Here is a 15,431-nt window from a genome sequence, read left to right as displayed (position 1 = left end):
ACAAACTGAAGAGGTCGGCCTGGCAGTGATCTTACTTCCCTACTGGAGTTGCCGTTGAAGCCCACTCCAGCCTTTATCCTAATCCGTTTCTGACATTAACTGGACCCAGACCATAATTTCCCAACCTCTGAAGCTGCCGTCAAAGCTCACTCCATCTATCAGATCTATGCAACAAAGACTGTTTTGGTTTCTTAATCTGAATTACTTTACGTTGAAAGTGTAGAGTAGTCGTGTAGATAAGTGAAAAACTTCCACGTTCGTGCATTTTGAATTGTAGTTTTTAAACAACCGAATGCAAAAAATCTACAAAGGTGTGTGAAGACTTTTACGAGGCACTTAATCACTATTCAATCGTCAAGCTAATGCATCTACAAAGAAAAGGGGGAAATATTTAAACAGTGTTATTCAAATTCAAGAGAGTCCAAGATGGTGTAATGCTCTCTTTATTGGTAGGGATCCAAGAGTGGTGATCCTACCTATACCCAAGTGTGTTATCATTAGAGGGATTTTTTTTCTTTTCAAGTTTGTAGTTGGTATGGGGGGAGGGGTAGGATGGGAGGGATCGGAGGGGAATTTAACGGACATTTAAATCAACAGTCTTTTGCATGAGGCTTCAGTGTTTAATATTCCTAGTTTGCTGAATATAAAATTTGAATAATCTATTTGTCAGTTGGGTTCTCATTGTTCAAGGTTTTGCAGGTCTTGGGAGGGTGGGGATAATGAAAGTATAGGGGAAGGGGGAGGGGGTTAGGTGGAAGAAATTTTGATGACAGATTGTATATGGAGTAATCTTTTGTTGTGCTTTGATCATGGATACCTTGTGTTTCCACGTTTGTATTGCTCCTTTTGGTATGTCATCAAGAAAAACTGTTGTCACTAAAATTCAAGAGAGTCCAGGTGGGTAGAGAGGATCCTGAGTGATGGGGAAGCAAAGGGAGAAATCCTGGGATAAGCACAAAGGATCCTCAGTGCTGGAGGAGTAAAGCCTGGGATGGGGCTGGAGTGAGGGATAAAACTAACGGCCCGTGAGTGTAGTATTATTGTCGTAAGGAGTGTGGAAAGATACTGATCTGGTCTTATACATAGACATTGCCCCAAACTACAGTTATGCAGGACCCAATTAACTTCTTCTGGAGCAAGACATGCTTTGCCCAACACAGCAGTAAACTCAGCCACACTCCTGTCCCCCCACTGCTTACATTCAGCTCAGCACTGCCTTGTGTTTCAGATATTGGCAAAGGATAACATCCAGTGCAATTAAATCGGGCTGAGGATGGGTGGATTTCCTTGGGTTCCCAGTGAGAGTTCTCTCTTGTGAAATAAGAGCCACCATCAGATGCGAGGATGAGGAAAAGTCATTTTGGCAGAAGCGAGGTTGGGTCAAGTTAGGCAAGACTGTTCTTACAGTATCAATTTGTTCTTGCATCTCGTGGTGAGGAACCAGCAATAGGAGGGAAAATTTACTTCTCATTTGATGCACTTTTTTTTTAAAGGTTTAACGTTTTTTATTCAGGATCGAAAGAACGATACATCAAACATCAAGTCCAAGCAATGACAGCAATTTGTAACATAAGAATAGGCAGATGAAAAAAAGAAAAAAATAGTGATTAACACGCTTTACAAAATAAAACAAACCAAAAAAAAACTATAAGATCCTGGGTTTCTGAACCACCATGCATTTTTCTTTTTTTCCCCATTACCTTTGCAGGTGTATATAGGCAGAAACAGAGCTGCACGCTCCAGCTGTCACCTTCTTAAAAATAAACTAAAATAAATATTAATTTACAGACCCTTTTCCCCCAGGCTTGCTGTGCTGTGGGACAGACATGCAACCACTCCTGGACTGCCCAACAGGAAGGAGAAGGAAGAAAGACCCTTTGTCTTATACTGGGCAAACTGGATAACCCATATAGTCTTTTTCCAGCCATCACATTCTCTTGTTTCTGTCATTACCGTATGTAACGGCCAGCAGATCAAACATCTTCCCCATGATCATCAAAGATATTCATTCTCCTTTTGTTCCAGGCAATTTTTTAAGTTTATAATAGGAGTTAAGTAACGCACAAATGGAAGATTAGAAGCCCTGAGCCAAATGATGTGCGTTGTACAGAAAACCTGAAAGGGCTCAAACTGCTATGAAAGGGAAGCCTCAATAACATCCCTGCTTTTCAGATTCCACACTGCCCACCCTGCACTCCTACAGCACTTTCCTAAATTTCCGCACCACAGCGTACCCCAGCCAGTCTCGGCCTCCGCTGGCAACGTACCCCCCCTTTTCTAATAGTGCCACAGCGGCTGTGGCCATCACAGAGACATGAACCACCACCGCAGTGAAGCCTTCCCTCCGAGCCTTCTCCTCCATGAAGTGCAGCAAGGTGGTGCCCACCCCAGAACGCCGGTACCAGCGGCTCACCGCCAGCCGCCTCAGCTCCACCACTTTGGGTTCTGCGGTAGGCTCCAGCGCCACACAGCCGCAAACATCTTCTGTACCGTAGACGGCTACCCAGAGGCTGTGTTGGCTACCGGTGCCAGTCTGAGAGAGGTCTGGGGAGCGCCACAGGACAAGCTTCAGGACAGCCACAGTGAAAAGGACAGGCAGGAGCAGAGCAGCCAGAAAGGAGTGAAGGAGGAAGCGTAGGCCGCTGCTGATCACAGCCAGAAGAAGCAGAGTTGGCGGACGGGTCAAAACATACAGGATCAGGCGGTTCTCCAAATCCTTGAAACCCTCCTGCAAGATTAAAAACAAACCAGAATAATCCGACGTTTGCTAGTAAACATATATTTCACTCCTTTTTTTTTTTTTTTTAAATGCCAAATCACAGCATAAGTGTAAAAGTCTGAGGATATATATTTTTTTTTCTGTAGTTGACTGTTGGGCTCGTTTTCAAAAGAGAAAAACATCCAAAAAGTGGTAGAAGTCTGCATTTGGACGTTTTCAAAACCAATTTTTAGACTTTCTATGAAGTCCATCAGAAGTGCGTTCAAATCACAAGGGGCGTGTCAGGGAGCATATTAAGGGTAGACGTTTTTCAGCCATAATGGAACAGAACAAAACCATCCAAGACTAACACTAAGACGTTTTCAGCTAGACCTGTTTTTATAACGAATAAGGCACAAAAAGGTGCCCTAAATGACCAGATGACCACTGGAGGGAATCAGGGATGATTTCCCCTTACTCCCCCAGTGGTCATTAACTCTCTCCCACCCCCAACCCCCAAAAATGTGATTAAGAACATTACTTGCCAGCCTCAGATGTTATACTCAGGTCCATCAGAATAGCATGCAGGTCCCTGGAATAGTCCAGTGGTGGGTGAGGTGCACTGCAGACAGTTGGACCCAGGCTCCTATCTCCTTCTACCTGTTACACTTGTGGAGGAAACTGAACCCTCCAAAACTCACCAGAAACCCACTGTACCCACATATAGGTGCCCCTTCACCCGTAAGGGCTATGGTAGTGGTGTACAGTTGGGGTAGTGGGTTTTTTTTGGGGGGGGCGGGGCTCAGCAGACAAGATAAGGAAGCAATGGTGAGATGTATACCTGGGTGCATTTTATGAAGTCCACTGCAGTGCCCCCTAGGTGCCCTACTGCTGTTCTGGGATGTCAGGGGGACCAACCAGTCTTCTAAAAATGCTGGCTCCTCCTACATTCCAATGGCTTGACTTTGTGCGTTTTGCACTTGGACGGTTTTTTTTGGAAAATGGACCAAAAAAACAAAACATCCAAATCACAAAACCTTGTTCAAAACAGTATTTTCGAAAACAAAAGATACGTTTTTCTTTTTTGAAAATGACCTTCTTTCCTATTCAGATTTTGGATGTTTTTTTGCAAAACGTCCAAAGTCGGACTTAATCATATCGAAAATGCCTCTCTATAACATTAGGCAACAGAATGGGAAGCAACCTATGCGAACTGAAGCTAAAAGACTCAGGGGTAACAGTAACAGGTGTTTCTTAAAAAAAAAAAAAAAAAAGGAACACGCTCCCGAGAGAGGTGCTATATAACCAACAGCAATGACATTCGAGAAAGTTAAATATCATATACAAAGACCCAACCCTGTAGTGTAGTATAAAATTATAATTTTAGACCATTGTACAAGAGTTCATTGAATACAGAGCCTCAGCCGGTGACTCATTTCACATGGAAAGTTCAGCTCAAAATTATTAGACAAGAGACAGTCAGTGATGATTATTCGTGAAAAACGCAGGTGGTGAGGTCCCCGTGTGAAACAAGTCACCAGCTGAGGCTCTGTAGATCAATAAGCTCCTGTACAATGTTCTAAAACTGTATTTATATACTACAGTACAGTGTTGGGTCTTTATATATTATGTTTCATGTAAATCCCCGCTAAAGAGATTGGATAAATGTGATTCAAGAAAGTTGAGGCAGAGGATCCTTAAAGAAGAGTAAGTTACGTTGTGAAGACAATGAAATCAATTCCTACGTTAATGCATTGGGAATTGTATTTTTTAAATTTGAACAAAAAAAAAATATTGCCCTGGCCAGGCACAGAGGAGGAAAGCAAACAAAGCAGATCACTATATAAAATAGGTTTAATTAGAAAAAAGTGGAGTAAAATTAGGGAGCCCGACAAAACACCATGGTGATATCAGCCTAGCCTTTGATTATGATTATATGTTTTAAATTATGATTCTCTTGTTTTTTTTTATAAGTTTTTATTATTATACTAGTAAATAAGGCCCGTTTCTGACACAAATGAAACGGGCGTTAGCAAGGCTTTCCTTGGAGTGTGTATGTTTGAGAGAGTGTGTGTGAGAGTGACTGTGTGAGAGAGAGTGAATGTGCAAGTATGTGTGTGTAACAGAGAGTGAGTCTGGGTGTGAGTGTGTGTGTGAGAATGAGGGTGTGTGTGTTTGAATGAGTGTGTGCGAGTGCATATGTGAGACACAATGACTGTGAGAGAGTGTGTTTCACACAGATACACTGTGTGTGAGAGAGAGAGAGAGAGAGTGTGTGTGAGACAGAGTGTGAGAGAGTATGTGTGTGATACACAGACTCTCTGTGAGACCGAGTGTATGAGACTGAGTGTGTGAGAGTGACTGTGTGACACATACAGAGTGAATGTGATACAGTGTGAGACATACTGTGAGAGACTGTGTGAGAAAGACAGACTGTGAGAGAGTGTGTGTGTGACAGCGATACTCCCCCCTCCCTCTGTGGTCTCAAGACCCCCTCCCCCCCTCTGGTCTCAGGATCCCCTCCCCCCTCTCAGGTCTGAGGCCCCCCACTCCCCTCCTCTGCGTTCCCCTCCCCTGTTGTCTCAGGACCCCCTGCCTCTCTGCGTGGTTGGCAGCACCGTGCGAGTGTGTGTGTGTGACAGAGAGTGAGACTGGGTGTGAATGTGTCTGTGAGAGAGACAGTGTGTGTGATTGTCCTCTCTCCCCTGCCCCCCTCCAGCCACCCAGCGATTCTCATCTCCCCAGCCACCCATTCTCCTGTCTCCCCTGCACCCCCTCCAGCCACCCAGCGATTATGCTCTCTCCTCTGCCCTCCCTTCAGCCACCCAGCGATTGTGCTCTCTGCCCTGCCCCCCCTCCAGCCATCCAGCGATTGTCCTGTGTCCCCTGCCCCCCCTCCAGCCACCCTGCGATTCTCCTCTGTCCCCTGCCCCCCCCCCTCCAGCCACCCAGCGATTGTACTGTGTCCCCAGATTAGCTCCGTCGAAGTGGCAGCGTTATTGAACGCCCTGGCCGTCCACGCAGTCAGCTTCAGAACGTTGGAGGTGAGTTCGTTCCCTGTCCTGCCTTCAGATTACCCCGCCCTCGACGTCGTCACGTTTTGACGCGAGGGCAGGGCAGAGAGATATGTGACAAACTTACGAATGTTACGAACCCTTCACTGAAGCCACGGAGTCAGCTTCAGAACATTGGAGGTGCTTTTTATTATAGTAGATGTTCAATTTGTCTTTCTAATTGTGTTTAATTGTCATACAATTGTGTTTTGTAGCCCCTGATGCAGCCCAGTTGGGCGAAACACGGCCTGTGTTGGGCTCCCTAATTTTACTCCATTTTTTTCTAATTAAACCTATTTATATACTCATCTGCTTTGTTTGCTTTCCATCTTGGAGTTTGTGGATCGGTTACCCTGTTGTTTTCTCAGGCACAGAGGAGAACTCAGTGGTGGTCAAGTAAGAAGTACAAATTTGGAAGAGGCATAACAGGATCCACTGTGGTGGTGGAATGAAAAGCAAAGCCTTGGATGGGCAGACGGGATCCTTGGCAATAGGGAAATGGGGCGTCAGCAGTGCTTCTCAACCCAGTCCTCGATGCACACCCAGCTAGTCAGGTTTTCAGGATATCCACAATGATTATTAACAAAGCATTACCAAAAGCCTTGAAAATGACGCACGACTACCTAAACTTCCGGAAATCACTAAAGACGAACCTGTTTCAAAAGGCATTCCCCATCGACCCAACTTAAATGCCTGAACTGTGCAACTACAACAAAACTCAAATACGTAATGGGCATACCTCAAATCTTCCGCCGTACGATTCCCTAATGTGGCCAAGCTATATGAACTTTATCCTATTACAACATCACTTTGTATTTGTTCCCCGGAGACTTCAAACCTCTCCAGTACTATGTAAGCCACACTGAGCCTGCACATAGGTTGGAAAATGTGGGATACAAATGTAACAAATAAATAAATAACTTATGCATGAGATCTGCTAAAAGCCTACCTGTTTAAAAAATTCATCACTGACACCTTCATCCCCACCGTCCCTACCTGGCCACTTCAGGATTAAAGGAACTGTACTTAATTGGATTAAAGGTTTTCTAACCACCAGAACTTATCAAGTTATCAAACTCAAACATATCACCACCGTGGAAAGCAGTCTGCGGAGTACCTCAAGGATCACCATTATCACTAATATTCTTAAATATGATGATGATTGCACTGGCACAGTCCTTATCCAATCGAGGCCTCAACCCGTTCATTTACGCTGATGATGTTACAATCTACATCCCCTTCAGACATCAACGATGGCCTGAACATCATGGACTCTTGGGCAAACTCATTCCAACTGAAACTGAACACTGAGAAAACACACTGCCTCATCCTCTCCTCTCAACATAACAAGTACAAACCCACAACCATAAATACCCCAGGACACACCCTTCCTACCTCAGACAGCTTGAAAATACTCACACTCGACCGCAACCTTACTCTCGAGAGCCAAGTAAACTCTGTAATAAAGAAAATGTTCTATTCAATGTGGAAACTCAAACAATTAAAACCTTTCTTCCTAAGGGAAGCCTTTCGAAACCTAATACAATCAATGGTCCTAAGTCATGCAGATTATTGCAACGGAATCTACGCGGGATGCAAAGAACTCACAAAAAAAACTCAACCGCCCAAAATACAGCAGCCAGGTTGATATTCAGCAAAACATGCTTAGAAAGTGCCAAACCCCTTCGAGAAAAGCTGCATTGGCTCCCAATCAAAGAACGGATCATCTTCAAAATCTGCACTTTAGTCCACAAAATTATATATGGCGTAGTCCCAGGATCTACCAATAAGAAACAGAGTCGGATCGTCAAGATCATACCTAAACCTACACTACCCAAATTACAAAGCAACTTACGCATACGGCTTCTCCTACATAAGCGCACAACTATGGAATGGCCTCCCAAAAGCTGTGAAAACAATCCATGACCACCTGAACGTCAGGAAATCACTAAAAAAACAACCTCTTCAAAAAGGCCTACCCCAACGACCCTACGTAAACCTCTTCACCCAGAAATACAGCATGCCTAATGATCGTACTGTACACACAATCTTCATTCCCTTCCGACCCTCCACATACACCTCATTCGATCACTATACAACCTTGTATTTGCTATCAACCGACTGGGCAACCGGTACTATGTAAGCCACATGTAAACTGAGGATGCAGTGCATGCAAATATTTCTCATGCATATTCACTGTGGATATCTTGAAAACCTAACTGGCTGGGTGTGTCGCAACGACTGGTTGAGAAGCACTGGATTAGAGGTTTGTACTGGCCCTCATTCTGGAGCTCTTTACCTGTTCGGTCCCTCAAGTTAGGCTGTGCCACATAACTGAAAAAAGCCGCGGGAGTAATATCTGGCAATGCAGAGACCCACTAACAATTTGCAACCTCATACGTATATAATGACACGTACCTTCAGAATCTCCAGGACTATCTGCTGTTCATTTTCTCGCATCTCTCGGACAGAAAGCTGACTTTCATCCAGCAAAGGCATGACCACGGTCCCAGGGCTCAGTAACAGCCTTCTGAGGGACTCCTAGGGATAGAAAAATATGAAGGCTGTGGGGATACCGGGCACTATTACACCCAGGCCTGGAGTTATGTTGGCATCTCCATGTTCCATGGCAGATAGACCTTTCTCTCTCCATGACAGAAACATGACGGCAGATAAAGGCCATATGGCCCATCCTCTGTAACCCCTAACTCTTCCTTTTCCTAAGCAATCCCACATGCTTATCCCATGCCTTTTTAAATTCTGACAGTCCTCAACTCCACAACCTCCACCAGGAGGCCATTCCATACCTCCACCACCCTCTCTGGGAAATAATACTACCTCAACAGCAGACCATGGAATCTGTCCAACCCTTTTTTAAACCGAGATACGCTAACCGCTGTTACCACATCCTCTGGCAAAGAGATCCAGAGCTTAACTATTTGTTGAGTGAAAAAATATTTCCTCCTATTTGTTTTAAAAGTATTTCCATGTAACTTCCTCGAGGGTCCTCTAATCTTTGTACTTTTGGAATGAGTAAAAAATTGATTTAACACCACTCAGGATTTTGCAGACCTCAATCATATCTCCCCTCATCCGTCTCTTTTCTAAGCTGAAGAGCCCTAACCTCTTTAGCAGTTCCTCATATGAGAGGAGTTCCAGCCCCGTTATCATTTTGGTCATTCTTTGAACTTTTCTAATTCAGCTATATGTTTTTTGAGATACAGCAACTAGACCTGAACGCAATACTCAAGGTGCAGACACACCATGGAGCGAAATAAAGGCATTATAGTATTTTTGGTCTTATTTACCATCCCTTTCCTAATAATTCCTAGCATCCTGTTTGCTTTTTTGGCCCCCGCCGCACAGTGAGCAGAAGATTTCAGTCTATTATCTACAACGAAGCCCAGATCTTTTTCTTGAGCGCTGACCCCCAAATTGGACCCTGGTATCAGGTAACTATGATTCGGCTTATTCTTTCCAATGTGCATCACTTTGCATTTGTCCACATTAAATTTCATCTGCCATTTGGATGCCCAGTCTTCCAGTTTCCTAAGGTCTTCCTGCAATATTTCACAGTCCACACGTGTTTTAACAACCTTGAATAGTTTTGTATCGTCTGCAAATTTGATCACCTCACTCGTCGTTCCAACTTCCATATAATTTATAAATATGTTAAATAGTACTAGTCCTAGTAGAGCTCCCTGCGGCCCTCAACTGTTCACTCTTCTCCACTGAGAGAAATGACCATTTAACCCTACCCTCTGTTTTCTGTCCAATAACCAATTCCTAACCCACACCAGAACATTGCCTCCTATCCCATGACTCTAATTTTCTCAGGAATCTCTCATGAGAAACTTTATCAAAAGCTTTCTGAAAATCTAGATACACTACATCAACTGGCTCACCTTTTTCCATATGTTTATTGACGTCTTCAAAGAAATGAAGCAAATTGGTGAAGCAAGACTTCCCTCGGCTGAACCCATGCTGACTCCATCCCATTAAATTTTTTTTTTTAATTTTTAGTTACATTTGTACCCCGCGCTTTCCCACTCATGGCAGGCTCAATGCGGCTTACATATACAGGTACTTATTTGTACCTGGGGCAATGGAGGGTTAAGTGACTTGCCCAGAGTCACAAGGAGCTGTGCCTGAAGTGGGAATCGAACTCAGTTCCTCAGGACCAGAGTCCACCACCCTAACCACTAGGCCACTTCTCCATTAAACCATGTTTGTCCACATGTTCTGTAATTTTAATCTTTATAACAGTTTCCACTATTTTGCCTGGCACCGACATCAGGCTTACAAGTCTATAATTTCCTGGATCACCCTTAAAAACAAAATCAGCGTCACATTGGTCACCCTCCAATCTTTAGGTACTATGGACGAATTTAACGACAGGTTACATATTACTAACAGAAGATCACCAATTTCATGCTTGAATTCTTTGAGTACCTTTGGATGTATGCCATCCGGTCCAGGTGATTTACTACTCTTTGTCAATTTGGCTCAGTACTCAAAACAAAGCAAGTAAACCTATGAGCTGCTGCATTCAAGTTGTCGTTCTTTATTGCTGGTAACATTTTTATTAATTTCACTATATTTTCAAACATGCCGGCTTGTGCAGTATACAGATCTGTACATCTGCTGTCTGCAATTTTGGTAGAAATAAGGATATAAAAATTAAATTTTGAACGTATTCTATAGAAGTTGTTTACTTTTGCAATGTGATGAATGCTTGTTCTGGTGTGTGCATCTGATAATCTTTGAATAACTGCCTATACTAATGGCTATGGATTTCTGACCATGTGGTATCATTAAAGGACAAACTTTTAAATGCTCAGTTGGGTATATATGTTAATCTCAAATGTTTCTGACATATCCATCTATTTGTTCCCATGATATAACTATAACTGAATTCTATTATTCTGTCTCACTGTATTTTCAATTGTAAGCCACATTGAACCTGACTTTGCTTGGGATAATGTGTGATATAAATGTGAAAAAAAAATCCTTTATCCTCCACCTTTTAAGACATTGCCTACCTGCTGGATAGTGATGGCACAAGAAAAGTAAGTTTGGTCCAGTGAAGACTAACTCAAAATAACCTGTTCCTTAGCTAGGCCCTAGTATTACCATATTGAAAATGCAACCATACCACGCCTGTGGTTATGCTCCACTAATAAATTAAAAGATTAACTGGATTTCTTGAAAGGGTTATATAAACTTAGGATGCATGACTAGGGACACAAACATACATTTATTTATTCAATATCACAATTCTTCATTTACAGCCACAAAACAACCTTTTAGGGTGGACAGTGTTCACAATGAGCTCCTTTTATTAATGACCAGATAGATATAAGAGTTTTCAATTTTGGCACAGTATAAGTCTTCACAAGAACAAAATATAAGAAAACCAATGGACTGCATTAGGGGCTTATAGCCCATTTATGTTTAAACAAAAGAGATTTATTTATTACATTAGTATCCAACATTTTCCCACCTGTTTGTAGGCTCAATGTGGCTTACATTGTACCGGAGAGGCCTTTGCAGGTTCCGGTGTGAACAAATACAAGGTGATGTCATGGTAAGATAAAGTTCATGTGGTACAGCCACATTAGGGAATCACAGAGCAGAAGAGTTGTGTTATGTCCATTACATGCTTTAGTTTGGTGCATGAAACAAAATATTTTTATTTTGACTTATAAAACCACTTGCCCCTGCAACATGTTCAAAAACAGAATAATCCATTTGTGTATCTAAAAGGTAAACTTCTACAAAACAGACAAAGATGTGACTCCATGTGCCCCAATGAAAGGAAAGTTTAATTCTACTTCCATTTCATTTTTAATATATTCCATCATCTTTATAACACCAGGCTTCCCAAGGCAGATTACAACAGTTAAGATGAAACAGTGTATTTATTTATTTCATTTTTAATGTAGAAAAATTAGCACAGAATACTGTTTTGCTGTTTCTACCAGCCATAATAATTTTTTAGCTGTTTCAGTGATATTCAATTGTTATTCATGGCATTTATATCTACATATGGGAAGCTTTCAAATAAATTAAAAAGCTGTCCAATAAGTGAAAAAAAATCTTTTGTCCTCCACCTTTTAAGGCACTGCCTATTAAATTGAAACAGCTTTAGACTTGTTACAGATGGACCCATTGGAGCTGACTCTGTGGGTGCCTGAGCACCCCCAATATATATATTTTTTGTTACATTTGTACCCTGTGCTTTCCCACTCATGGCAGGCTCAATGTGGCTTACATGGGGCAATGGAGGGTGACTTGCCCAGAGTCACAAGGAGGTGCCTGTGCCTGAAGTGGGAATTGAACTCAGTTCCTCAGGACCAAAGTCCGCCACCCTAACCACTAGGCCACTCCTCCACATACAAGGAGAAAATTCCTTGTATGTGTCCAGGGAGGGGTCATTTCCATTGGGCTTAGCACCCTCAATAATTTGGAAAAATTGGCTCCTATGGATGGACCAACAATAAAAAAAAACCCGACAATGTGGAAGCAGCAGCTCCAAGGTGTTCTTGCTTTGTTTTGAGTGTACTAGAGATTACGGCTGCGCGGGGGAGTGGAAACTGAGATTAACCAAATTGGCTTCCTTCCTTACAATGGACTACAGAGGCTGACTTCCACTCTTGTCTATTAACCCTCCCGGCAGCAGCTCATAGTTGTTTTGAGTGTATGACAATGACGGCTGCGCGGGGGAAAACAGATATTAACCAAATTGGCATCCTTCCCAGATAGCCTCACTTCCACTCCTGTCTATTAAACCCCCTTGCTTCTAAGCATCGGGGCCTAAATGCATTCCCGGGGCTTCCTCTTTCTCTCTCCTCCCTGTCCACAAACCGGCACCTCTCTCGCCTCAAACACCCCACCATCGAATTCACAGAAGTTTCCCCAACCTGCAGAAAACAGGAAGCTGCGTCACAAGAGGGCGGGGCGCCAAGGGGACGCTGCGGGGCCTATCACGGGCGGTTACAGAGCTGCGCGGGAACGGGGTTTGCGGGAATCCCGCGGGGACGGAAGTGGCTCCCGTGTGCTGTACAAGCCTCTCGGTAACCGAGCACCTACCCAAGTTCCTCCAAAAGACGTTCAAGTACCGCCTCCGCCTCCTTGCCGTTAGTAATTCAGCGCAGCCGCACTTGCTCCCCACGCCACTCTCGGCTCACGTTAGAAATCACATGATCTACTGGCGCATGCGCTTTATGGTAACTGATCGCTGCACGTGGAGATCACCCTTGTCTTCCACGCGCCACTGTGGACTTGTTGCACTGTGCGATAAGTATTAAATAATGCACCGGAAGTTAATTTTTGTTATTCTTATTTTTTTTTAATTCGCGCCGTTTCTACAAATAAGTTTAGGTATGCAGGGCATAGGTTATGAGCAGAGCATAACTTAAGTCAACTAAATAAAAGGTCTATTTTATATGCATGAATGGTGACAAAGTTACTGCTTATATGGATTAAGTTAGTTCAATAAAAAAACGTATAATTTTAATGTTTGTTTTTATGTGTTAACATCGGTTTCCATGCTTTAAAAGACAAAAAAAACAGGCAATCACAGCACTCCATCCATGGACAGTTTCAATTTAAATGAATGGACCCACTGAATATCATGTCCTCCGAGTCTGTCGACAAGGCTGTCTCCACTTACAATGCCACTCTCTCCTCTGCACTGGACACCCTTGCACCATCCATCTCCCGTCCCACAAGGCGTACAAATCCCCAGCCCTGGCTGACCCCTTGCACCCGATACCTTCGCTCCTGCGCCTGATCAGCTGAACGCCTCTGGAGGAAATCTCGCACCCATACTGATTTCATTCATTATAAATTCATGCTATCCTCCTTCCAGTCCTCCCTATTCCTCGCCAAACAAGACTATTACACCCAATTGACTAATTCCCTCAGCTCTAACCCTCGTCGTCTCTTCGACACCCTTAACTCCCTCCTCAAAGTGCCCTCCGCTCCCACTCCCCCATCTGTCATATCCTCAACCTCTGTCTCTCCACTGCAACTGTCCCCGACACCTTCAAGCATGCTGTAGTCACACCACTCCTCAAAACATCACATGACCCTACCTGTCCCTCCAACTACCGCCCAATTTCCCTCCTACCCTTCCTCTCCAAGATACTTGAATGCGCCGTTCATAGCTGTTGACTTGATTTTCTCTCATGCCATCCTCGATCCGCTTCAATCCGGCTTTCGCCCCCTACACTCGATAGAAACGGCACTATCTAAAGTCTACAATGACCTGTTCCTCGCCAAATCCAAAGGCCACTATTCCATCCTCATCCTTCTCGACCTATCCGCCGCTTTTGACACTGTCAATCACAATCTACTCCTTGCCACACTGGCCTCATTTGGGTTCCAGGGCTCTGTCCTCTCCTGGTTCTCCTCTTTCTCTCCCACCGTACCTTCAGAGTACATTCTCATGGTTCTTCCTCCACCCCCATCCCGCTCTCTGTTGGAGTTCCTCAGGGATCTGTCCTTGGACCCCTTCTTTTTTCAATCTACACCTCTTCCCTGGGCTCCCTGATCTCATCTCATGGCTTCCAATATCATCTTTATGCCGACGACACCCAGCTTTATCTCTCCACACCAGACATCACTGCGGAAACTCAGGCCAAGGTATTGGCCTGCTTATCCGACATTGCTGCCTGGATGTCCAACCGCCACCTGAAACTGAACATGGCCAAGACCGAGCTTATTGTCTTCCCACCCAAACCCACTTCTCCTCTCCTTCCACTCTCTATCTCAGTTGATAACACCCTCATCCTCCCCGTCTCATCTGCCCGCAACCTCTATGTCATCTTCGACTCCTCCCTCTCCTTCTCTGCGCATATCCAGCAGATAGCCAAGACCTGTCGCTTCTTCCTCTATAACATTAGCAAAATTCGCCCTTTCCTGTCTGAGCACACCACCGAACTCTAATCCACTCTCATTACCTCTCGCCTTGACTACTGCAACCTACTCACTGGCCTCCCACTTAGCCATCTATCCCCCCTTCAGTCCGTTCAGAACTCTGCTGCATGTCTTATCTTCCGCCTGGACCAATATACTCACATCACCCCTCTCCTCAAGTCACTTCACTGGCTTCCGATTAGGTACCGCATACAGTTCAAGCTTCTCCTACTAACCTACAAATGCACTCGATCTGCAGCCTATATGTGGTCATGTGCTGCAGGAAACTCCTCAGTATGTTCTCTATCTCAGCAGGTGGTGGTCACACACAGCAGCAGCTCTGGCTAGGCCTCCAAGCCTAATTTTTAGGTTTTGTTGAGTGCCTGGGGTTGAGGGCTCTTCTTGAGCAAGTGCAAACCTGGTGGTGCCAGGTCCCTCCTTTTCTCCCCCCTCCCGCTTCTCAGCCTTTCCTCATAAGGAAGTCGTTCCATCTCTTTTATCATTTTCGTCGCCCTTCTCTACACCTTCTCCAATTCCTTTATATCTTTTTTAAGATGCGGCAACCAGAATTGGACACAATATTCGAGGTGCGGTCGCACCATGGAGCGATACAATGGTATTATAACATCCTTTTGTTTGTTTTCCATCCCTTTCCTAATAATTCGCAACATTCTGTGCACTTTCTTAGCCGCTGCAGCACACTGAGCAGAAGTTTTTAACATCTTATCCATGATGATTCCCAGATCCCTTTCTAGGTC

General features: G+C 44.1%; 1 protein-coding gene across 2 annotated transcripts; it reads right to left on the bottom strand.

The window, feature by feature from the left end:
• Window positions 1-1,504: 1,504 nt before the first annotated feature.
• Window positions 1,505-12,945, bottom strand: NAT14 (N-acetyltransferase 14 (putative)). 2 transcript variants are annotated; one of them, XR_003941556.1, is made up of 4 exons: window positions 12,844-12,945; window positions 8,170-8,292; window positions 2,116-2,728; window positions 1,505-2,083 (listed from the first exon to the last, which is right to left on the bottom strand). XR_003941556.1 is itself a non-coding variant. In XM_030197739.1 (3 exons), exons 2-3 carry the CDS (start codon window positions 8,248-8,250, stop codon window positions 2,198-2,200), a joined length of 612 nt encoding a protein of 203 aa, XP_030053599.1. In that variant the 5' UTR covers window positions 8,251-8,292; window positions 12,844-12,945; the 3' UTR covers window positions 1,505-2,197. The 2 variants fall into 2 exon arrangements, 1 of the variants encoding a protein (XP_030053599.1); XM_030197739.1 differs by having other exon boundaries at window positions 1,505-2,728.
• Window positions 12,946-15,431: the final 2,486 nt, after the last annotated feature.

The sequence above is a fragment of the Microcaecilia unicolor genome, chromosome 3 (assembly GCF_901765095.1).
Source record: "Microcaecilia unicolor chromosome 3, aMicUni1.1, whole genome shotgun sequence".
Lineage (NCBI taxonomy): Eukaryota > Metazoa > Chordata > Amphibia > Gymnophiona > Siphonopidae > Microcaecilia > Microcaecilia unicolor.
Note: the sequence above shows the minus strand (reverse complement) of the source record. Positions and strands in the feature narration are given on the sequence as shown.